Source organism: Pteropus medius, unplaced genomic scaffold, assembly GCF_902729225.1.
Source record: "Pteropus medius unplaced genomic scaffold, Ma_sr-lr_union100, whole genome shotgun sequence".
NCBI lineage: Eukaryota > Metazoa > Chordata > Mammalia > Chiroptera > Pteropodidae > Pteropus > Pteropus medius.
Window position 1 is genome coordinate 498,699 of NW_024351072.1, and position 25,676 is coordinate 524,374.

At 42.4% G+C, this 25,676-nt stretch overlaps 2 protein-coding genes and 1 pseudogene across 2 annotated transcripts in view; 1 reads left to right on the forward strand and 2 right to left on the reverse strand.

Annotated features, from left to right (window-relative positions):
• SLC25A43 (solute carrier family 25 member 43) overlaps positions 1-22,207 on the reverse strand; it is a 32,010-nt gene extending 9,803 nt beyond the window's left edge. Inside the window, exons 1-3 of the mRNA XM_039842488.1 lie at positions 21,821-22,207; positions 15,550-15,791; positions 11,897-12,069 (exon numbers count right to left, since the gene is read on the reverse strand). Of these exons, the coding sequence (XP_039698422.1) occupies positions 11,897-12,069; positions 15,550-15,791; positions 21,821-22,095 (690 nt within the window). The 5' untranslated portion in view covers positions 22,096-22,207. The remainder of the gene's footprint in view (positions 1-11,896; positions 12,070-15,549; positions 15,792-21,820) is intronic.
• The window catches only part of KIAA1210 (KIAA1210 ortholog), a 332,344-nt gene that overhangs the window by 19,122 nt on the left and 287,546 nt on the right, over positions 1-25,676 (forward strand). The window contains exon 2 of the mRNA XM_039842519.1: positions 1,879-1,950. The gene's annotated coding sequence lies outside the window, so the exon portion shown is untranslated. The remainder of the gene's footprint in view (positions 1-1,878; positions 1,951-25,676) is intronic.
• On the reverse strand, positions 18,654-18,769 carry LOC120586070 (uncharacterized; annotated as a pseudogene).

Sequence of the window (25,676 nt, forward strand, 5' to 3'; positions counted from 1 at the left end):
TGCTCCAACAAAGCCGCTGCATCTAAGGGATGTCCAGACATCTACCTGGAGGCAAAAAGTGTCCTTTTTTCTTAGACTGCCAAGGCAATGCTACCAACTTAGGCAGAAGAAATTAGTCCCCAAAGGGGCCAGACCCAAAAGTAAGACAACAGCAAGGAGATGAAAATGCAACAAATTAAAAGTAATGTTTCTGTTCTCTCCTACTACCCCCAGAGCTTAGAGCCTAGCAGTGTTTGCATTTGAAGACAGGTAAGCTGGCTCTCTGTAGGGAAAATTGAGCTCTGTTCCTACTGAGAAGAGATGCCATGTCAACCAAGAAATGTTGAACCAGGCAGAAAACCGGAAACTGTTAGCACCTCCTAGCAGCTGTGATGATCATGATTTCCTTTCCTCTCCTAGGGCTTTCTTCTCAGTCCCTCTGAGCAGCATGGTCAGTTTGTGGCCAGCCAAAGGTCCATGGCTACTGAACATTCTTGTGCTCCTCATTCCATCCACCAGCTTCAAGCCTTCCACTGTCAGCCTGCCAGGGACTAAAGTAAGCCCCTGGACAGGCCAGTTTTCCAAAGATTTTTTTCCCCCCTCTAACTTGAGTTAACCATTCCCTGGCCAAAGCTAGGCCTTGCCTGTCTGTTTCTGAGCTTGCACACTTTTTTTTTTTCCAACTGCTCTTGCACTGAGGCTGTGAGAAGAAGAGTTTACCAACCCAGAATATACTTTTTGGGATATTGATTATTTTAAGCTGGTTATTAAGAACCTGAAAGATGCAGAAAGAACCTCTGACTCTCTCCTTTATCTGCCTAAGGAATTCAGATAGATAATCCTGCTTAAAGAGAGCTATTCCCTTAGCATCATAATGGAAAGTAAATGTGGCAGTGAGGAACCTAGCAACCTAGGTAGTCTGTTAGGTTCCCCCCCTCTGTGTCCCATTGTTTCTGGGTGGCCAAAGAAGAATTTGTTTACCACACGTTTGCTCTTTCTCATCCACCTGTGAATCGCCCCCTTTCCGTTTGAAATTCCAGACTCCTGTCTGCCTCATCTTAGTTCAGAATGGCATATCAGCTTCAACTGCCTAATTCGTCCTGGGGTCCCATATTATTAGGGAACACCTATTTATGATAGATTTGGTCATTATCTCCTGTTAATCTGTCTTATGTGAATTGGATTATTAGCTCAGCCAGAGGAACTTAGAAGGGAAGAAGGAAAATCATTTTTCTGCCTCTCACTGTGAGCTCTTAATTTTCTAGGTTAGGTTTTCTTCTTCCTCATCCTCTACTCCCAAGCCCGGGACAAAAGAACTGAAAAACAAACAAACAAACAAACGATTACCTAGCATCTAGGAACAAGCCCTGTACTCCTGGTAGATAAAGCTTGGGATTGAAGAAGGAGAGACCTGTGTTCAATCCTAGCTCCACGGCTTGCTAGCTATGTGACTGTTGGGCAAGTTGCTTATCTTCTCTGTGCCTCATTTCCTCTTCTAGAAAATAGGAATCATAACCCTACTTATTTCATAGGCTCTATAAAGAGGATGGAATGGAATAATGAACTGCCCTGTCCATATTAAATGACCAATAAATAGTAGATATGATCATATTATAATTTTTGAATATCAGGGAAAGCTTCCCTTTCATTACTTCCTCCTAACACATTTTGTTCCTATCCTTACCCCTGAAAAAAGTGCCCTCACCAAAGGATAGCACAGATTTAGACACATTCACTTACATCAGGTTACATTTACCGAAAGCCAGAAACTAACAAATACAAATTCTAAGATGTGATTTGTCAAGCACGTCCAGGTACTATACAAAGTGGTGGGAGGTTGCATTGAAGAGGGGGTGTGCAGCCAAATGGTGTCATGATTTTTTTACTCTGTCTTTTCAGCATATTTGCCTGTCTTGAAATGTTAAGAGTTGTTTGCACTGAGATAAACAGAACCTGACTGCACTCAGTGAGGTAAGGTTTAATTCTATACTCACAGACAGCGAGATCTCATAAGCCAGCCACGAACTCCATTTTTTTTTTTTTTAACAAGTATCAAGTGCTTGCTACATGAGACTACAGGCTACGTATTGTGGGGATATACAAATGTGCAAGGCATGTATCTCAAATTCAAGGAGCTCGCAGTCTGGAGAGAATACTGACAGATTATAACACAAGAAACCATGTAACATGGGCCTAAGAGAGCTATATAGGGAGAGTGTGAGAGTGTGCTATGGGCATTCAGAAGGGGGAAGACTCCTGCTGGAAGAGGTGAGAGACTTCAGGAGCTGGCTTTTATAAGGTGGAGAGAAAGAACTATGGTGTAGAGATGGGAGAAGTTGAGATATGTAGAGAAATGCTATGGAAATTCAAATGGCTGGGTTAGAGGGTACACACAGTTTAACAGCATCATTTAAAAGGGGTTGTTCACCCACAAAGCTCCTGGAACAAAATAACAGTGCCCTTGGCGGTGGGGGTGGGGGGTGGGGGATGGGGGTGGGGTTGAACGTGAAAACATAGCATCTGCAATTATTGATAGAGGACATTGTTTGTGGCTTTTCCCGCCCCACAACTCCCTCCTCAGTGGTTCGGAACACCCCTATTGTGGCTCTATAAAGGCAAAACACCTGCCTTTAACCATCAAGATAGGGCAGCTCTTTTGGGGGTGGGAAAAACAGTCATTTATCAAACAAAAGCAACAGATATGTGCTATTTTAGGTCAGAAGACAGCCACCACTGAGGCAAACCTCAGCCGAGTTTTTAAGGAGATGGAGATAGATGCTCTAAGCAGAGGTGCCTGAAATGTGAAATACACTTATTTAGGGAGATAGGGGAGGTGGACAAAGATCATTTTGATTGAATTGGAGACTTGAATAGAGCAGAGGTTATAAAAAGTTGTATTTTGTTTAGCCCAGGCAGTATTTAACTATTTTTATTTGCCAACATTGAAAAATGGGGAGGTTTTACATAAAAATCTGGATTTTAAGTTCCCTTGAAAAAACTGGGCCCGTATTTCTAAATGGCATCTATCCTTTGGAGGAGAGCTTGCCACAGCCCCCACTGGGCTCACTTTATTCCTTCCTGCTATTCACATTTAGATGCTAATCACATTTTGTGAGCACAGTGCAGTTAGCTCTCCAGAATGCTTTTGAAAGCCAAAAGACTTGATGGCTCAGAATGCATTTGAAAGCTTATTTTTTAGTGAGTGAATGTATGTTATCTACAAGGTTTTCCTGTTGTGTGTGCGTGTGTGTGTGTGTGTGTGTGTTTTCCAAGTTTCTGCAGCATTTGATTTTGCAACTCCTGATATAGAGGGCCTCTGTGTAATGGGGATGGCAAAACTGGTTAAGGCAGCATGCCAGGCCAAGGGGCTCAGCCCGTATTCTCTAGGGGCAAAAAAGAACAAAACACAGGCAGATCTTAAGAAAATTGGTCTGATGAAGCTATGAGCTGGGCTAGTGGGATTGAAATGAGTATTTACCCTGAAGATAAACTACCTGGTCTTAAATCTCAGCTCAGTTACTGGGTGGGTAAACTTGAGCAGGCTAGAGAGCCTTTCAATGCCTCAGTTTTCTCATCTGTAAAATGGGCTTGCTAGGAACAGTACCCACTTCATAAGGTTGTTTTAAGGATTAAATAAGATAATGAGCAAAAAGCACTTAGCAAAGTACCTGGTATATTAGCACTCTCTGATCATTTTTAGAATTAATCCTGGAGGCCAATTAGAGGATTACTGCAACAGCCTTGGTATGAGTTGATAAGGACTCAGATTAGGGTAGGGGCAGTGACCAACCCCAAAACAACAACAATAACAACAACAACAACAAAACAGTATGGGAGTTTTGAGAATGTTGAAAATGAAGAACCAGCTGGCTTCAAGATTAACTAAGGGTGGGGGAAAAGGAAGCATCAAAGACAACTTGTGGATTTCCAGCCTGAGTAACTGGGGGAATGATGGTATTGAAATGGAAAACTCTGGGAAGAAAGTTTCAGGGGAAGGAGAAGTAAGTTTGATATATAAGTTAGAGGTGCCACTGGGAGGTGATAGCCAAATGGTAATGTCTAGCAACTGTAAGAAATGTGGGACTAGGGATAAAGATGTAGATTTGAGCATGAGAAACCATGAACAGGGGAGGGGAGGGGTGCTCTGGAAAGGACTGGATGAAGCAACAGTGTCCAGTTGAGCAAAGGCAGCCTGAGGTGTTAAGCATCTTGATCAGGCTCAGCATCTCTGTTTTAACAGGCCTGGGCTTCCCTTCACTCAGTCAGCTGTGTCACTAGGAGACTACCTTTGTCCTTCATCTTATGTGGTTTCAGTTCAAATGCTGACCTGGCCCAATCCTGCTTACTTTGTGAGCTTGATGGGGTCAAAGTCCCCTGGTGTGTAAAGCAACAGGCTGACAGTTTTATATTTGATGAAATGGAGACACCTAATATGAGCAACAAGGGAGGGTAGCAGGCAGAATTGTAGGGGATCGAGCTTGTGCCTGGTGCCTCCATCCTGATTCTCTCAGAAGGTCCCAAATTCTCAGTGGTTCCCTGGATTTTCAGGGCAGCCTGTCTCCCTCTCTCTTCCGCATGCACCTGTCTACAGAACTATTTGCTCCGAGTTCCCAGGTCCTTATTAGGAGCCCACAGATCAGTCAGATAAATAAGTCTCCATCAATACTTTACCCTTCCTATTTTCTCAATACAGTCATGTTAACCAGCCTCTTCAGGCCCAGGCTCTGGGCCAGGTGTGGGAGAAATGAAGATGAAAAGGTCAGGCCATACTTGCAAGAGCTTGAGCTAAATTGCACTCGTGTGGCCATGCGGGCTTCAGAGGACTTCAAGCAGGGTGGTGTTGGGGATCCCTGAAAGCGCACCAGGTGGGAGGCAACTCATTCCATTTGTACAGAGGGCTGACCCACCCCCCTTCCCATCAGAAAGCATGCCATTAAAACATGCACATGCATAATTTACCTCTCCATTCTCTAGCATGCCAGCCAGGAGCCAGGGCAAGACAAGGAAAAAGGAATAAAATAATTGTAAGCATGGTGAAGAAAGGGCTCAGCTGGTTAAACAAGACTTCTGATTATTGTAATTAATGTTTAAGAAAGCTCCAACTTAATGTGGCATTAAATGGTGTGCGTGTGTGTGTGTGTGTGTAAAAACATTAGGAGAACGAGACATTCAGAAAAAGTGGCCAGTCAGCGTGAGGGTTAACAAAATTCCCTGTCCAGTGGGTTATCTAACAGATACCTGACATGGATTTGCTTCCTGCCAGGCAGTGCAACAAGGAAAGCCAATGGCATGCCAATGTTATCATTAAGTGTGCTCAGGTCAGAGCAGCCTGGCTGCCCTGAAAAGCTCCCTCCTTACACATTCTGCTGGCAAACCTTGCCTACTCCCCTGGGGGGAGACCGTTATTAAAGCTCTCTCTTCTTAGAGAATTTGGATTGTGTACTTTGCAGGAAAAAAACGACTACACCAGAATTTAGGGTTTGACTGTTGTTTCCAGGGCCCTTATCCTTCAAACTGAAGATGTATTTCCAGCGGGGATTAGGAGGTTGTTAACTGGACAGAGATCACTAGCTGCAAGGCTCTAAATACCCTTAGATAAAGCTTAGATACGCTCCACTTACTGCAGTGACATCTAATGGTCAAAGAAAGGCTTGCATTTAAAAACAGCCTTTGGTTGTCTTGGGGGTTAGTTTTTTTAAAAAGTGGACAAGGTATTATTGTTTCTCAACCCCTCTAAAATAACACTTTGACCGCAACCCTAAGAATCCATTCCCTATATATTTGGATGACATTCATGATGTTATTCCTAACTGGATGCTGATCATCATACTTTGTGAAAACTGAAGCAATTGCCTCTTTGGATTTTTTTTTTTTTTTTTTTTTTACAATCATCATGACTTTGTATTTATTTTAAAGCTTCTTGTTGAAGCTCTGTGTATGAATTACCTAGAAGGTTTTTACACAAGGAGAAAGATTAACAAGTTTACTCCCAAATATACACTTCTTGTGTATATTACCCCAATTTATAGTACATTGTTGTACATATATATTCTAGAGTAGAAAGTAGTGGTGGTCATATTCCCCCAGGAGAGGTCATTGGTCTAGCTCTCAGATGGAAAAAGGAAAGCTAAACATTTATGGGGAAGACTGAAATCTCCACTGTCACTTTTAGATGTCAATGAATTTTATCTGAAACCCCTTGTGATACTGTGATTTATAATAAGAAGTATGTATTTGATCTTCATTCCCGTTTCTGGCATAGAGCCCTTAAAACCCTTGGAATTTCCTAAGTGATGAGAGTGATAACTATGTCTTGATACTCATAACAATTTCCTTTCAACCAAATCTAAGTTTATGTAAATAAGATGATGTTTAGAATGCACCTAAGGATGGGGGCTGGTTGCCAGGGGAACCAACCTTGTTATTGAAAGGTTGGAACTTTCAGTCCTGCCTCCCAGACTTCCTGGGAGGGGTGAGGGGCTGGAGGATGAATCTATTGCCAATGCCAATGATTTAGTCAACCATGCTTATATAATAAAACCTCCATGAAAATCCAAAAGCACGGGACTCACAGAGCTTCCAGGCTGATGCAGAATGCATCCATGTGCCACAGTGACTGGTCCCAAACACCATGGGGACAGAAGCTCCTTCGTTTGGGACCATGCCCTACATATCTTGATTCATATCCTTTAATATTTTTTGTGATAAACTAGTAATCTAGTGAGTAAACTGGTTTCCTGGGTTCTGTGAGCCACTCTAGCAAATTAATCAAGCCCAAGGAGGGGGTCCTGGGAATCTCTGACTTATATCCAGTTGATCAAACACACAAGTTAAAAACCTGGACTTGGGATTGGCTTCTGAATGGGGTGGGCAGTCCTGTGGAACTGAGCCCTGTGGGATCTGATGCTATCTTCTGGTAGATAGTGTCAGAAGTAAGTTGTAGGACACCCAGCTAGTGTTGGAGAATTGCTTGGTGTGGGGGTAAAAAACCATATGTTGAACTGGTCCCAGAATTTTATCCTTTTTCACTGACTACCCCAACCCCCAGGCTCAAGGCTCTGGTTTTGGGTAGGCTCACTATGGGGAGGAAGCTGAGCTCACCAAACCTTGAACTATGCATAAGGAACACTAAATTATAAGAGGTGGCATAAAGTGCTTGGAGGGATGCCTCTGGCTCTACTATTTCAAAAAATGATCCTCAAAGTACGGAATCCAGTGTTATAAGTAGCCTTTGTTCATTCATCTTCTGATGATCAACCAGCAAGAGCCTATCTCACTCCTGATAGTAAGATAAATTCTTAGGACCAGGATTTTAAAAAATGAATAAAAAGCTTATAGTATGTCATACCTCCCTGCCACTAAACCTCTCCCTGGCTTTTTTTTTTCCCCTTAGAAACTCTTTTATTTATTTTTTTTAGAAAAAGCATAATTACCATATGAAGAAATCAAGTTTTCTAATGGTTGAACCACATGAAATTACTGTTATGTCGAAAAGGTAGAATATTGGCAATTTCATATGGTTCAATCTAAAGAAAGATGAAACTAAGATATATAGCATTCCTGAATAAAAGGCAGAATATTGTACATGAATTTTTCCAAGTTTATAGGTTTAATATAATTCCAGTCATAATCACAAGGTAAATCTAAAGTTCATCAGGAGAAAAAATGAGAATAATCAAGGAAATGTTGAAAAGAAGAGCAATGAGGAGAGAGATGCCCTGCCACATATTAAGATGTATTACAGAGCTAGAGGAATTGAAATAGTGTGGTACTGGCAAAAGAACAGACTGACAGATCAACAGAACAGGATACGCAGCCCCAAGATAGACCTTAGAATATGTAACATCTAGGATATGGTAAAAGTTCCATCACAAAGTGGTGGGGAAATAAAAGATTATTTCAAAAATAATATAAACAGAGACACTTTAAAATGGAGCCAGACAAATGATCCAATCAAAAAATGGGCAGAGGACCTGAACAGACACTTCTCCCTAGAGGACATACAAATGGCCAACGAGTATTTGAAAAGATTGCTAGCTATTAGGAAAATGCAAATCAAAACCACAATGAGATACCATCTCACACCTGTTAGAATAGCTGTAGTCAACAGGACAAGTAATAACAAATGCTGGAGAGGATGCGGCGAAAAAGGAACCCTCATACAGTCCTGGTGGGACTGCAAATTGGTACAGCCACTATGGAAAACAGTATAGAGGTTCCTCAAGAAACTAAGAATTGATCTACCATATGATCCAGCAATCCTCTTCTGGGTATTTACCCTAAAGACTTGAAAACCCATATCTGAAAAGATATTTGCACACTGATGTTCATAGCAGCATTATTCACGGTGGCCATGACATGGAAGCAACCAAAGTGTCCTACAATAGATGATTGGCTAAAGAAGCTGTGGCACATATATACAATGGAATATTACTCAGCCATAAGAAGAGGGCTGAAATACTGCCATTTGTGACATCATGGATCTACCTCGATATAATCATGCTAAGCGAAACAAGCCAGACAGAAAAAGTTAAAAATCACATGATATCACTTATATGTGGGATAGAAACCTAAAAGCAACAAATGAACAGGACAAACAAACAGAGACTCATGGACATGGACAATAGACTTAGTGGTTACCAGAGGATAGGCAGTGGGGAAGGAGCGGAGAGGTAGACGGGGTAAAGGGGGTCATATATATAGGGGAGAGGGGAGGGTGAAGTGGGTAAAGGGGATCAAATACATGGTAGCTGAAGGAAACAGGACTTTGGGTGGTAAACACAATAGAATATACAGATGTCAAATTATAATGTACACCTGAAAATTATATAATTGTATTAACCAATATTACCCCAATAAAGTTAATTAAAAAAAATGGAGCCAGAGCTGCCATGCCAGAGGTACTGCCATGTACGTCTTATGCCTCAAGCCTTGGAATGTTCGAACAGGGCAAAATAACCTTTGGACTGGGCCTAAGAAAGCTTGTGCCCCCCCAAAACTGCAAAGATAATGAGAAAGCAGTATTATGACTACAAGACTGATGACTATTGGACTGAAAATTAAAAATTGTTTAGAATTAACATCATTATGTTATGTGACCTGCACCAATAGAAATGCCTTCCTTCTATTGATGTAATTGTTCCCTTTCCCTTTTTCATAAATGCCCACTGCCTTTGTCTCCTAATCAGAATACTATTTGAGCTTCTGCCTGAATCAGTGCATCTCGAATAGCTATTCTTTGATCTAAAATGCTTGTTGCCCCTCACTTTGAAAGGCCTTTTTATTTTTAGGTTGACATATCCTTAAACAACTGGCAAACTATTTTTTTTTTTAAATCAGATGATTACTTTACATAATATCCCAGGTATATTCTAAATATGTTAAAGTATTAAGTGTAAAAATTATAACAAAAAAAGTATTTAAAGAACTATATAAACGAATAGTCATATGATTATGGGATGGGATAGGCCTTTTACACAGAAAAGCAAACAAAAAAGTAGTAATAAATATACTTGCATAAAAATATGTACAACAGTACATAAACAGTTATCAGAAGCCAAATGTCAAACTAAGAAAAAAAATATGTGCAGTGTATGACAAAGGACCGATATCTTTAACATATAAAGAGTTCTTACCGATCAGTAGAAAAAGCTGAATATCCTAGAAAAATGGATTAAGCAGAAAATTTACAAAACGAAAATACAAAGGGCCAATTGATCTGTGATAAATATGCAATTTGCTTATAACCAATTAAATTCAAATTAAAAGAATGTGATAGCGTTTGTCAGCTATTAGGTTCACAATGATTTAGAAAGTATATTACTATTGATGAGCGTAGATATGAACCACACTATTACTCACTGCTGGTGCAAGTGTAAACTTACAACCTTTATAGGGCACAGACTTCATTGAGTGCCTTGGAATTATTTTTATCTTGAGAACTGTAAGTCAATCTCTAGGAATACAGCCGAAAGGCAGCATCCTAAATGTGAAAACAATACAAGGGGTTTCACTGCAGTGTTATATTGAAGAATCAGAAATCGCCTAAATAGTCAAAAACCAAGAAATTGTTATTTATGGCATGATGGAGGCAGAAATGGGAGTGATGCTGCCACAAACCAAGGAACTATGGGGGCTACCAGAAGCTGGAAGAGATAGTAAGGATCCTCCCCAGGAGCCTTGAAAAGGGGCATGGCCCTGTAAACACCTTGATATTAAACTTCTAGCCTCCAGAACTTTGAGAATAAATCTGCTATTAAAAAATATATATATATATAGCCTATCCCTATGGTGGAATATTATGTGATAATTTAAAAAGATGTTCTCAATATTGGGTGGCCTGAGGCAATATTCATTATATAATAAGTGGAAAAAGTAGGGTACTTTTTACATACAATAGGAACACAAAAACACCCCATTTACAAGTATTGTGTATATAGATATATATTTATATGGATGCACACACATATACACATGCACACATGTACAAATATACATAGAAGAAAAACTATCAGTGCATAGGTGTTGGGCTTATAGGTAATTGTTTTTTTCTATACTCGATGTGAAACAGATAACATAAAATTGACCTTTTTAAACCATTTTTAAGTGTATGTGCATTCCTTTTAAAAGTAGGAATAATGGTTTGTAAATAAGCATGCACTACACTTGCATCTAGGATTACAATAATGTGACAGTTGTTTATTTGTTTTGACAAAGGACAAGAAAGGAACACAACCCAGACAGATGGAAAGTTTGATGGACTGGAGCAGCAGATTTGGGTGTCATCATGATGTGTATTATTCGGAAGGCACCTTTTATTTGTAGCTTGAGATAAGTACCCTCAGGCTTTTTAGTGCTAAAGTAAGTGTGGTCCAGCCCAGCCAAGAAATCCACGGAGTGGGGAAGACCTTTGTGGGGAGGAGGCAGCAGACATGTGGTGGAAAAACAAACTCAGCTAGGGACTGATCAATTACAACTGTATTCAACTAAGCCCAAATACTTCAGAAACGTATCAATTGTATAAAGCAATTTGCGCATCATCACCCCCCAGCCTGGCCACATGAAAAGATTTGCCCAGAAGAAGCCAGGGAGGCAGGCAAGCCTGTGGAGTGTTTTAGGAAGGCTAGTGGAGAGCTGAAGCCCCGGCCTTCTTGTTCTGAGCCCACCTCTACTGTGTAGACCTGCCTGTAATCCCCAACCTTACTTGAACCACTGATTTTTCTTTGATCAAAATTGGCTGATTCTAGACTAAACCAATTACTTACTTTGGGATCTTGGGATACCAGGCTTTTGCGTTTGTGGTCTGTAGAGAAAATGTGAGTTTCCCAGGTAACAATTAGGAAAAGTACAGGACTAATCTCACTAAGACACCGACCCATTTCAAATGCAGTTACAATCTCCTTCCTGGTGGTCTAGTGGTTAGGATTCAGCGCTCTCAAATGCAGTTACTTCCCTTAGTAAGGGAGTCAGGGGACTATTGGAGCCGGTTATCAATATCTCCTGGCTTATTTTGTTTCTTTCCAGTCAGTTTCACTGAGGTAAGGGGTGACTATGAAAGCAAGAGTGCCCTGTCTTTGCTGCAGAGGCCACAGGGAGAGAGATTTAGGAGGATGTATTGACGTCATGGACAGTGGCAGCTACGAGGAAGAGAGGAGAGAAAAGTGGGCCTCATCTGGAGGCATCATAAAAGCCCTAAAAAATTATATGGGAATGGGGAGGCAGCTTGGGCTGGAGCCAATAGCCCTGAGGTTAGCAGCAGATATGTCTTGGAGTGGGGGTTTGAATAATAATTGTGTGAGCACTCATGAGGTCCTTGGAAACCTGGCATCGCTCAGGGTCAGTGTTCTCTGCTGTTGTTAGTGCTCTGCCAACACTTCAAGGCATCCTCCCCATCGCCGCCTCCAACATCACTCCTCACCTGCATTTTCCTCTTCACTGTGTCGAAGGGAAAGGAGAGGGTCTGGGTCACTGCAGCAGCCAAGCAGACATTGGCAAAGTTCTGGAGGAGAGAGAAACGATCTCGGGGTCCATTCCAGATTTTCTCCAGGTTCATGTAAACTAGAAGGGAGCCGGCAGAGAAAGGGAGAACACCTGCAAAACAAGGCCAGGAGCAGGGTGCTGAGGTCTTGGGAAACATTGGCTTGAGAACATAAATGCCTGTGCGGAATCCAGGGCAAGTAAACAGGACTGGCTCTGGGCTCGTTAAAATCACTCCAACCAAAGCAGTGGAAGGAACTTTCTTGGGTGATGATAATATGCTCTCTTGATAGGAGGTGTGTCATTTGTCAAAATACATCAGATGGTTCACAAAAGGTTTGCGTACTTTATGTAAATTTTAATTTAGTTAATAATACACGAGTCTAGGGTTGAGGGGTGAAGTGTATTGATGTTTGCAACTTACATGGAAATCATCAAAAACATATATAAGATGGACTAATAAATGGCTACAGGGATGGATAGATGGATATGTGATAAAGCAAAATGTTAATTGTAGCATCTAGATGGTGGGTATATGGATGTTTCCAATTCTTTTAACTTTTCTGGGCGTTTGAAATTTAAAAAACTAAAATGTTAGAAAAAAGTTATTCTCAGAGAAAAAGTGGGCAGCACTTAATCAACTTTTGGAAGGTAGGAGGGACTGGTCTCTAGCTGAGAAGAAAACAATTCTGTGGAAACTGGAAAGTGAGACTGTTGTGATGAGGGAGGTTACTTGACCTTGACTTTGGAAATGATGTGGCCATATCAGGGTTCAGTAGGCATCCTGCACTGTATGGCATCCTCACCTTTCTAGGAAAATATGGAGAGCAAGGAGTGCAATAGGTGGCACTTTCACAGACTTCCCAGAAACTTTGGAAACCATCTTAATTTTACAGAGGAACTAAATTTCTCCCTCAAAAGGGGATTTAAAAGAGGAGATAAAACAAGTGGGGCTGTTGGTCCTTAGAATAATGTAATATTTATATTTAACAAATACATTAAAAATGATGTACCAACCCCCCATTTAACTTTGTTCAGCAAACATTTGTGGAGCTTATGCTATGTGCTGGGCCCTAGGCCAGGTGCTGGAATACAAAGAAGAGGCTAATTCCTAGAGAAACTCACCGTCTAGTGGAGATACAGCTGTGATAGGTGCCATAAGGTGGCGGTGGGGGAGGAGGGGCTATACAAAGTGCTTTAGGTACACAAGGATCAGAGGGGTTAATTGTGCCTGGGTGAATCAGGAAGGATTTCACAGAAGAGAGTACTTCTCAACTGGGTCTTGAGGAATGAGTAGTTCATCAGACATAGAGTGGACAGGCAGTCCAGGCAGAGGGAACAGTGTGTACAAAGAAAGAAGTATTTCCAGGAAAGTAGTATTTCTGTATGGCTGGAGCATGAGTGCAGGTGGAGGCATGACAGGAGAGAAGGTAGGATGGGCAGTTCTGAAGGATCTGGTAGGCCATAAAGAGTTTGTGCTTTTCCCTGTAGCTCAGGAGGCAGTGAGGGCTTTTAAGCAGAGCAGTGGAATGAGGGTGGTGAAACGATCAACTTGCATTTAGATTAGAGAGATCACCACACCCTGGCGGCAGTGCACCCAAGACCAGGAGCAGGTAGGAGCCTCTTTTTTCTTTAAATATTAATTTTTACATTTTTATTTTTTTCAATTATAGTTGACAATACAATATTATACTAGTTTCAGGTGTACAACACAGTGATTAGACAGCCACACAACCCATGAATTGATCCCTCGATAAATCCAGTACCCATTTGACACCGGGCATAGTTATTACAATACTACTGACTATATTCCCCATATTATACTCCACATCCCCATTACTACCCTGTAACTACCAATCTGTACCTCTCAATTCCCTCCCCACTTCACTCGTCTCCCCACCCCCAATCTGACACCATCCAAATGCTGTCTGTATATATGAACTTGTTTCTGTTGTTTGTTTATCCTGTTCTCTAGGTTCCACATATGATATTTGTTTTTCTCTAACTTACTCCACTCAGCACTACACCCTCTAGGTCCATCCATGTTGTTGCAGATGGCAAGATTTCATTCTTTTTTATGGCTGAGTAATATTCCATTGTATATATGTACCACCTCTTCTTTATCCATTCATCCACTGATGGACACCCAGGTGGCCTCCATATCTTGGCTATTGTAAATAAAGCTGCAATGAGCATATGGATTCACACGTCCCTTCAAAGTAGTGTTTTGAGTTTCTTCAAATAAATACCCAGAAGTGGGATTACTGGGTCCTTCTCTGTCTCTTGTTATAGGTCTTTGTTTTAAAGTCTATTTTGTCTTGTATAAATATTGGTAGGAGCCTCTTGTAAGTGTCTGTGGGAAAGATGGTGATGAGAGCATGACCTAGGGCAGAGGAGATGGGGATGGAGAAGGGGGATAGACTTGAGAGTTCAAAGAGGTCAACTTGACAGCACTTGGTGACTAAAATGGGAGTGGAGTGAGAGGAGTTGAAGTGAGTTTAGGTTTCTTCTGACTTGGGTCACTGGGTGAAAGGAAGATGGTGTCATTCATTAGAGAACACAGGAGGAGAGCAGGTGTGAGACTAATGAGGGCATCAGGTTTAGTCTTGAGTTTGAAGCACCAACGGAGCATCAGGTGAGGGTGTCTAACTGCCCCTGAGTGTTCGTACTGCCACTGGAAATTGGTAATAGTCAGTGGTTAAGAGAGAGGGTTCTGAGGTTATATTGCTAGGTTCTTCCACTTTCTGTCCATGTGACCATGCGCAAGTCACTTAGCTTCCCTAATTATCTATTTACTCATCTGTAAAATGAGGCTTAAGTGAGAAACCGTAGGCAAAGCATTTAGCACAGTGCCTGGCACATAATAAGCACCAATAAATGTTATTATAGAGATGATACTGGGGACCATTAGAGTATAATGATGTTTGTTTAAGCCGCTAGCTTAGATGAGGCCATCCAGGGAGAGTATGGAGGGTAAAAAGAAAGTTAAAGAAGGAACTGGGGTAACAGCAATATGTAGCGGACTGACATGTCAAATGAGCCGCATGAGTCAGATAAGAAAGAGCTGCCAGAGAGGTAGGAAAGACATCCAGGACACAGTGGGGTCCTAGAAGCCAAGTTTCAAGAAGGGGTGATCAATCTCATCAAATGTTGCAACAAAGGCAACATAAAGGGCAAAAGTCTATTGGATTGGCCATTGGGGGTCTCGGGTGACCTGTGTGTGTGTAGTCCTGGCACAGGCTCCAAAGACCACATAAGCTACAGCTGCTCCCCTGGTTGTGTGCATACGTTTATGTATGCACACTGAAACTCCTTCCCACGGTCAGGTGGGGAGTGTGTGGGATTGTCTTTCTATCAGTTTGTGCAGAGCCACCTCCACGCTCTGTCCTCCCCTCTGTGGGGCGTGAAAGGGAAAAGTTAGGAGTAGGGTGTATGGTTATGGAATAGAATGAAGCTAATCAACTCTATATGGACTGAATTCATATGACCTTGACCTCAATAAAATGGATTTAACTGGTTACAAATGTATATAATGCATTCATATATGTCAAAGAATGCAGCCTTTTCTGGACAAGGTGAAAAGTTCTATCTTACCTAAAACAGTAAGGGAAACCCCTCGATAAAGGGCCAAGAATCCTTCCTGTTGATAAATAGTACAAAAAGCATGGAGGATCCCTCTGTAAGATGGTTCCAGTATGTTCTGCACAATCAAGCGGGTTTTGATGAGGTCTGTAGGATACATCACAATGGTGGAAACCATGCCTGCAAGATTCCCAGCCATGATGGCGCTCCACTGGGAAATATGGCCCAGGTCATCCATGAAGAGTACGACAAACCTAGAGGAAAAGGGGGAAAAGCCCAAGGGAATCAGCTATAGATTGTGCTAAAGGACTCTACACTACTTACGTTTTCCAGTATTTAAGTGTTTTACAAAGTGAAAATGACCACATTAATGTATTAGGGTTAATGAAAAACACATTCAATTCAACTATATTTATATAATTATAGTTAGCTATAAGAGATGTCCAACCCTCTTACTTATAGCTACCCTAATTCCTTCTCACTTCACTTTAAGCATTTTCCCCTTTTATCTGCATAACTGCCAACCCTGCCTTGTCAGTGGGATGTAAATTCACAGAAATACTTGGTAAATACCAAACTGCAATGTGTTTCTTTGCCTCTGTCAAAACTTAAAAAAGAAATGAAACTGCTTGAAATGATTTTGAATATCCTCAGTAGTTGAGTTTTAAAAATACATTGGCTTAATAATTATAAGAGAAGGTGCGCCACCCCACTAGTTTTCAGGGAAATGACAAATAAAAACAAAAACAAGATACCATTTCTCTCCTAGCAGATTGGCAAAGATTAAAATGTCTGATAATATTGAGTGATGGTGAGGATGAGTGGAAATAGGAACTCTCACCCACCGCTGATAGAAGTGTAAATTGGTACAGCCACTTTGTAGTATCTAGTAAAATTGAAAGCATGCCTACTTTCACCCCAGCAATTCCATTTCTAAGTGCATATCCTAGAGAAATTTTTGCACATGGACACATGAATACACATATAGCATTGTGTGTAAGTGTGAAAAAGTGGAACCACCCAAAAGTCCATTAGTAGGGGAATGGATAAATCGTAGTATAGTCATGTAATGGACACTATACAGTTAAGATGAATGAGCTTAGAACTATGTAATAACAGGGACAGGTCATAAAGCTGAGTGAAGAAAGCAAGCTGCAGAGTGACCTCTATAGTCTGTGACAACAATCTATTTAAATTAAGAAATACAACCACAAAACTACATCTTATATTATTCACGGATAGATATAGATACATATAAAAATAGTGTAAAATGGACCTCCAGGAAGGTAGAGGAGAAGATAGATTGAGAAAGAATAAAGAGGACTATAGGCTTGCTTGCTAACATTTTTTTCTTGTATTAAAAAAGATACCTGAAGTATCTTTTATACTAATTATGGTGCTATCAATTCTGGATGGTGGGTGTTTGCTAGATTATTCTTTGTGTTTCTCTGCAGTTTTACAATGTAGTCAAAAATGGCTTTCAGTGAACTTTTCCAAACACAAAATAGAAAGCCGCTCTGCTACAATCTCTCTTTTTGGAAACCGTGCATCCCAAGTAATGAGGGTCTACCTCGGCAGATATTGTTATAAGGGGACTTTTACACAACACACATTCCTTGGTCAGGAAGCAAAGGAATTTTACTCCTTGCTGATGAGGATACAAAAAAAAGGGGCTTGGAAACCAGGAAAAGTAATTTTTCTGCCATAGAGTGGGGAGAGAGAGGAGAGGGATAGTAGGGTTTGAATAAAAGGAAATTGAACAGAGCTAGGCTAAAATGAAGTATTGTATCTTTTGAAAAATGAGAGCGTCCTCAGTTCTTTGGCTTTCAAGCCTCCAATGAAGAGGTGCCTTTCCTGCTCCTTCAGTTTGGTAGCAAACCAGGGTCCTCTGGTGTGATAAATAAGATAAGTGGGTGTTCAGGTGCAATCACTTAAGGAGTTCTAGGATGGCTCCTTGCTCCCAAGTAAACACTTATTGACAAAAAAAATCTCCTTCAAGCTGTAGGAAAATCTTGACTTCTTTTCATTAATGTACCTTAACTGTACCAACTGAAACAATTATTTAAGTTAACCAGCTACCTTTTAAAGATGCAGATAGCTAAAGCTGGCATTAACCAATAGGCCATTTGCCTCAGTTCCACTGCCTGCACACTTACTTGTTCCTCCTTCCTCTCCGCAATGGCCAGCCAACTTGGAAGGGAACATTAGAAGGGGAAAGGGAGACAGAAGAAATGGAAATGCTTGACTGGAGTAGCAGTCTGCAGCAAGCTGGAACAAGCTAGAAGATGGGGTTTGAAACGCCAAAAGAAACACCATTCATTTGCATTGCCTCACCCTTGTTCCCTATATCCCACTTGGCCACTTCCAGGGCATTAATTAATTCGTTACCCATTTACTGAACATCTATAATGTGCCAGACACTGTGCTAGCACTCAGCATAGATTATAAGAGAGTTCAACAGCCCTGCTTAAGAAATGACTGATAAAGACAACATGAGAGGAAATAGGCCCTTAGTTGAGTGAATGACTTGATGAGCTAGGAAGAGGAACCTTGTCTTATATCAGATTGCCTTATATAGTTGGGTCTTACTATCAAATACGCAAAATTAAAAAGAACCAAAAGAAGTCCCTTCTTCTCAGACTCGCACTATTTGATACAGAGACAATGACCACCAATAGTTACTTAGAATCACAGAGTCAAGGCAGGCAACTCTGGTCGGCCATCAGTGACATCATCCTGGTCCCCACATCTTAAGCTCTTGTCTGATTGGCCAGGGCAGCAGTGTTCCCCTTTCTGCTCTTTCCCCCACCCCCACACACATGCACAGTAGCTTTTCCCAGTGAGACTGGTTAAGCTGGTCAATAGTGGTAACCCCTTCTTTTTGGCCATACAAATATTACACCCTGGATATACGTAGTTAGAACTGCCAACGCTTCAATCTAACATAGATTAGCAGCCAAACACAAGCTCATGAACTGGTTATACAATAAGACATCAGTGTTGGTTATGAACAACTTCAGAACTGCAGGGACCCAGACCAATGTTTATACAGCTAGACAAGCAATTGTGGAGTAAAGCTAGGTGAGAGTCTATTTTATTTTATTATTATTATTTTATGCCTACAGCACCTGGACTTCCTAGGTGGTCTCCCATCCAAGTACTAACCAGGCCCGACCCTGCTTAGCTTCCAAGATCAGACATCGGGCTTGTTCAGGGTGGCATGGCCGTAGACCATGGACCGTGGCTTCACTGGGGCATGAACCCAGGACCTTCTGCATGTAAAGCAGACGTGCTAACTGCTACACTATAGAACCACGACTGAGAGTCTTGTTTTTTGACGTATTTGAAAGCCATCCATTGTGTTAGGTATTAGTTAATTACAAGGACCTAGCTCCTAATACTCTCCTGATTGTAAACTCAAGTAAGCAGACATTTCAGCATCACAATGGTGAGCAGAGCTCTGAACTATGGAGCCAGAAGATGTGGTTTCAAGCTTCAACTCTGCCATTAATTGTGTTTGTGGACAAGTCATTTAACCACTCCATTCCCTGAACATTCAAGATCTTTATAATTTGCTCAAACCCATGATCACAGGCTATACCATTACCTCCAGCCAACTATTTTGCAAATTCATAGTCAGGAAAGAGTAGAGATGAATCAGTGTAATGATGGACCAAAGGCATTGTCTTTATGTAGAAAGGATGCCACCATGATTAATCAACCACTTTGCTTTTTATCTATGCCTAGCCATTCACTGAAATGCTTCATTTTGTTTCCAGAAAGAAAATGATCTTGCAGGAAAAAAACAAAAAAACAAACTATTAGCAAACCTAGCCCTCCCTGGTAACTACCTATTCTTCCTCTCCCACGCAACAAATCTCCAATCCCATTATCACCAGCCTATTTCGGGTGCCCTCAGCTGTCAAGTGGACTAGTGCAACAGGTTCCTAAGTGGTCCTTCCCTGACCCTCTGCCCATCTTCCTCTTCTCTTGTCATCCTACCCTGCCTCCAGGTGACAATGATTCCTGTTGAAATGCTTTAATCACAGCACTCCCCCCCCAAAAAAAATCTCCCACAGCTACTTTTGCATACCAAGTAAGGTCCAAACTCCTTAACTCGGCCCTCTAAGATCTGATTCCAACCTGCTTTTCTGGCTGTATTTCTCATTACTGATGTGGACACACCTTATGCTCCAGTCAGGCTGCATGCCTTCCCACCCCTGTGTTTTCGCTCATGACATTACCTGCAATATCTTTCTCCCCATCTTTACCTAGCAAACTCCTACTCATTCTCTTAAGACCAAACTCAGATGCCTTTTTTTTTTTCCTGTGTGAAGTCTTTACATCTCTTCCTCCTCATCCCCCATCAAAAGTGTTTATTTCTATAGCACTTCAATCACGGCAATCATATGCTATGGACGGACACACTAGTTTTATTCTTCTATTACCCTAAGCTGTGGGGCACAGGGACCATGCCCCTTTCATCCTTGCCTCATCCCCAGCATCATGCACACAGTGGGTACTTAATGAAACCTTACTAAATTAATGTCAAATGAAGACAGAGAGAAAGGCAACATGATGTAATAAAGTATGGAATTTGAAGTCAGAAGGCCAGGTAGTGGAGTTCAGCTCTGTCGTTGAGTGGTATGGCCAGTCTGAGTCAAATGCTGCATCTGTAAAATGAGCTTATTTCCTACACTATGGGCCTTACAGGGCAGGAGGCAGGAGTTGTAAAAATTCAATGATGCGCACGCGCGCACACGCACACACACACACACACACACACACGTGCAAAAACACACAATAACTATTTAGAGGTGACAGATGTGTTAATTAGCTTGATTGTGGTGATCACATCACAGTGTATACGTATACCAAAACATCAAGTTGTACATCTTAAATATATATAATTTTTGTTAATGATATCTCAATAAAGCTGTTAAATCCAATGATGTGTATATATTAGGTGGTTGGCAAAAGAGTCACAACACTTAAAACAGCCTTTAAAGTTCTGCCTTCCTCCCCTGGGTACACATTCCAAAGGGAGATCTCCATACCACTTTGTAGAAAAGAGAGTGAAGTGGGGAGAAGTCGAGTCATTAAAACTCAGATAACTGTTTATACACTGCAGGCGAGAAGTTGCTGAGGGCAAGGGGGTGCAGGGGGGAAAAGAGATCCTTGACAGAAATGCCTGGTGATCTCACTACCTTCCCTCCCCAGAGGAACACAAGGTTATTCTACTCCCAGGCAAAAGTGAAATGAGCATTGATCTGGAAGACTCAGTGATAAGGACGATTCCCTGCTTTTAGCTGCCAGGTCTAGCCTTCCAGAGAGCCAAAGGCCAAATCCTTTGACTATTAGCCTCCAAGGTTGAACAATGTGGTTAAGACTGTGGGCCGTTTGTCTAATTCAGAGCCAAAGCCAGTCTTCAGAGCTGGTACTGTGCCCCCCAATTAGAAACACAGGGACCATCCCCCCAAACATAGAAACATCTCCTTTTCCTGAAAACCCATCACTACCATTTCATTCTTTTAGGCTTTATTTCCAGCTAAAATACAAATATCTGTGAGCTCTGAGGAAGCTTGAAGACTCACTTGGCATTATCCTTTCCTAAGAAACAGCTGTTGTGAGAGGTGGGAAAAGCCCAAAGAATGAGGCCAGTGGGCAGCAAAGGTGGAGTGAGCAGTAGGCTGAGGAAACTGTGTACAGCATAGGGGTGGGAATCTGCAGTCTCTGTTGGACCGTAAAAGCAAGCTTCATTTAGGGGCGTGTATGTGTGTGCAGAAACCTGTGGCCTTCTGTGGCATTGAGTTGGACCCCGTGCCCCTGGCAAACAGTTTATTCTGGGGGGGCTTCGGTCACACAGACACACTTGCATACACGTCTTCAAAGGGGATCTCTCTCCTAGGCCAGTCAAGGCAGTTTCCGAGTTGGTGGACAGTGGGAATGGTTAGGAGCCATCTTTCTGGAGGTCTCTTCATTCCTTCCCCCCAAATCTCCTTTTGCCCCATTTTACCTCCTCACCCGCAGGCCCGTTCAAACTGGTGAGCCTCTCTGGGCCAGAGCTGCCCTCACAAAACCGCACCTGGAAAAGCAGGAATCCCAAGAGCATGTGACAAACTTGGGGACTGCGCTTTTGCGGCCGTAGATGTCTCCTTTTGGCCAAACTGTCAGGGCTTCCAAGCGATTAGGAAGGGGATGGGGCCCCGCGGCAGGGCCTCGACCCCGGGAACCCGGGCGGCCCCGGCTCCCAGCCCGCCCGCCCGTGCGGCCCAGCCCTTACTTGCGGTAGGCGGCGAGCTGCACGGCGCTGTAAGGGAAGAGGCGCAGGCAGGCCACCGCGTTCCCCTTCCACAGGGCCCGGGGCCCCTCGGTCCGCCACAATCCAAACCCCGTGGCCCACGGCCCCCGGCCGCGGCTCCGCACCCCGCCGACCTGGGCCAGCACGGTGACGAGCTCCAGAGGCGCGGTGAGACTCAGGCTGAGCACCCCCGCCAGCCCCGCGCACAGCAGTCGCTGGCTGCTGGTCAGCCTGCCATCCCGCCGCCACGTCGTCATCGCGTCCCACGAACGGAGCCCCGGCCCAGGACACCGCGTGGCTCGGGCCTGGGGCTCCAGGCAGAGGAGGCGGGCCAGGTCCGCCCAGAGCCGGGAGGACGCGCAGCCAAATCGGGAAGCCGGTCCCGCCCTGGACGCCTCAGGGTAGGTAGGGTGTGGTGGGGCGGAGGAGGCCGCCTAAGTCCGAAGCCTGGCGGATTTAACTTCTGCTCTGCAGCTGGCAAGTTTCTGTTTTGCACTTGAGAAGTGTCACTGTGTTCGCTGCAGGCCCAGTCAGCTAGAGTTGTTTCCTAAGTATTCAGAGCTCTCTCTGCCTCTCTTGTTTATCCTGTGGGACTTCAGAACAGGTCACCCCAGGATGTGCTTCCGTGGTATGTAGATTATTTTGAGCTAAAGGCAACAAACAAAGACCCTGCAGTCTCCGGAGAAACTTTTGCCTCTCCCTCAAAGAATTTTAGGGGCCTTGCCCACAATAAGAGTTATAACCAGATGTGACTTTTTTGACTTATCTATAGGGCAGGGCAACTTCTAATTACTGAACATCTCTCTTAAAGTCTTGTTGATGCAGGACAGAGCAAATTTCCCCAAATGACAGACGGAGAGACCAAGCCCTGTACAGAGAGAAGAGAGTTTTTTGGCAGAGAGTGTAGAAAGAATTCAACACACACGCCAAAGTTAGAGTCAAAAGGAAAATTTATTAGAAAAGGGATAACACTCCACAGAGTGTGGTCTCCTCTCAAAGGCATAGAATGAGAGGGACCAAGAGAGACATGGAAAGACAGTGAGTAGGGGGCTGATTGGTCAGGGAATTCAGTTTATATATCATCCTTTAGTTCCTCTGAGTTATAGTTTAAAAGACTTTGTTAACCCATTTCCTTTGATATGGACCTACAGTGAGGAAGAGTGAAAGGCCTGCTGGCCGTTCCTAGGCTTTAATCCATAGATTCCCCCATGGTTTTAGCCATAGGGAATGATTCTTGATTCCTGTTTCCCCTTCACAGGTGTGGGGAATGGGTTAGGGATCCCAGCAGAAATCTTCCCTTGTTCTGAAGGTGTCCTTCTGGCCTGGCTGCAGGGCTGATCAGCATGTTGCAGTCTCTGATTGCGGCTTGATTAACATTTTAATTCTCTTGCCTCCTCTCTACATTACTGTGGATGACCGTCCTAGTCTCTGATGAAGCCCCAAGGTGCCTTTACATCATTCTTAGCTCAGAATGTCATATATACCTTATTTTAACTTTCTGTCTCTGAACCGCTCATGTATGTGGGGGTTTCTGACTCTCTCATGTACCAGTGGTTTTCATGCATATGTATATAATTAAATTTCATTATTTTCTCCTGTTAATCTATGTCAATTTAATTATTAGTCCAGCCGAAAGAACCTTGAAGGTTAGAGAAAGTTTCTTACTTCTCCATAACCTCTGTACTCCCCTTCCACATTCCACCTCATCACCTTTCTCCCTTGGCTTCTGTTCTCTTTCCTCCGACCTCTTTTTTTCCTACCCTCAAAGACTTGCAGATTTCCCAGTGCAGAAGGAAAGAACTCTATAACACACACAGCTGCTACCTATTAGACACTTGTCAAGTATTGGACTTTACATACGTGATCTCATTTAATCCTCATAACAGCCATTAATAGGTATGTCCTCATTTATTGCCCTCATTTGGAAAGGCTGTAGGTATGGTGGTTGGAGCCTGGACTCTGGAACCTGCATTAGAATCTTTGTTCTGCAGCTTACTGGCTGTGTGCCCTTGGGGAAGTCACTCAACCTCTCTGGGCCTCGGTTGCTTGATCTATAGTTTCTTCCTCTAGGGGGTGTTGTAAGGATCAAATGAATGATGTCTGATACAGGTAAACACTATATATGTGTTAGCTGTGATTAGATATTATTATACAGAGGGAGAAACCAAGACAGACTGACTTGCTCAAGGTCACACAGCTACCACCAGGCAGTCAAGATTTAAATCTAGGTCAGTTTTATGCCAACGCTGTCTAACAGCTACACTACACATCCACTGTGCCTAGAGTGTAACTCGAGTAAGGTCTATTTCAGTGGTTCTCTTAGCTAAGAGGACAAAAGAGGCAAAGAAGAAAGAAGTGAGGTGGCCAGAATCCAAGAAGGATTTTGAAAAAATTTTAAAAATTCCCAAATTATCCCCGTGTTTCTTTAAAAAGCCATATCAATAATAAAAATGAAAAGGAAAGGGGGCAGTTAGCAGTGTGTTAGTACAAGACATCCAGGCACATAGTTGCTTTTAGGCTTGTATGGTTATGTTTTACATTTAATAACACTCATGATGATAAAGGACCCTTTTCTAAAAGGTATTGTAGGATTTAAATTGAGAGGACTTGTTCTAGTTACGGAAGTCTTGCTCTCCTCTCAATGATTGGGGTGTTGATATAAGAAATGTCCAAACCCGTAGAAAATTTTTATGAGTTTATTTGAGCCAAACAGAGGATACTGCCTGGAAGTAAGATAACAGACTGAGATAAATGCTTCAGAGAATAACAGTAAGTTCATAATTTTAGTAGCTTTATCCTTTTCTTCCTTTTGAATAGTTTTAACAATTGATCGGCCAGAGTTGCTAGTTCATCAGCATGTGTGGTCGGCCAGTTTAATTCATGTTCTTTAATCAGAATTACAATCTAATCCTTCCAGAAATGCTGAATTGAGCATTGGATCATTTTGACGATCCTTAAAACTGTCTGGAGATAATCCTGAATATTGTTGGAAAGTTTTTTCAAAACATTCAAAGAAAGCAAGTATAATTTCATCAGGTTTTTGTCTACATTGCTGGATTTTCGTCCAGTCTATTTTCCAGGGAAAAATCTCAGGGATGGCTTGGTGAAGCTAATGGGCTATTTCCCTGCATTTTTCTTGGTCCATTTCTCTTCATTTAAAAAAGTCCTCTATGGGATTTTCCAGCAGACCTTACTTAACCATTCTGCTGCTTTGCTCTTAGAAACCCATAGGTGTACTAGTTGGAACAGGTCAGAATAACCAGGATCATATATTCTAACATTTAAATCAAATTCCTTTGACAACCCAACATGGCCTTGGAAGGGATCAGGAAACCCTTTAGTTAGATTTCTTAATTCTGCTTCAGTCCAAGCTAAGTAAATTATCGCTGGTTCCCCTTGTCCTCATATTGGCTTTTCTCAAAAAGGAGCTGCCAGAATTTCTGGTTCTTCTAGTCTATCCTAATCTGGATTTCTGGTTTTAGTTTCCCCTAAGTCAGTAGGTGGTGGTGGAGAGGAAAAAAGAGGAGGAGAAAGGCAGGGCAAGTCAGGAAAAGGAGCTCAGAAAGTAGTGAGGTGGATGGAGAAAGGGGGAAGAGGGATGTTGGCATTGAGCAGTTTTGGAAGCCTTTAGTTCAGCGACAGTCTCTAAAGTTCCTTATTGACTTTCTGAAGAGAAGAGATTTTATCTGAGGGTTCAGACAGTTTCTAAAATTTTCTTATTAACTTCCCGAGAATAAAAAAATTATCCGCGCTCCTTTTAGAGGCTTCTATTTGTCAATCAAGATAAGCGTCCTATTCGTTCAGTTCAATTTTATAGCCTGCTTTTTCCAATTGAGCG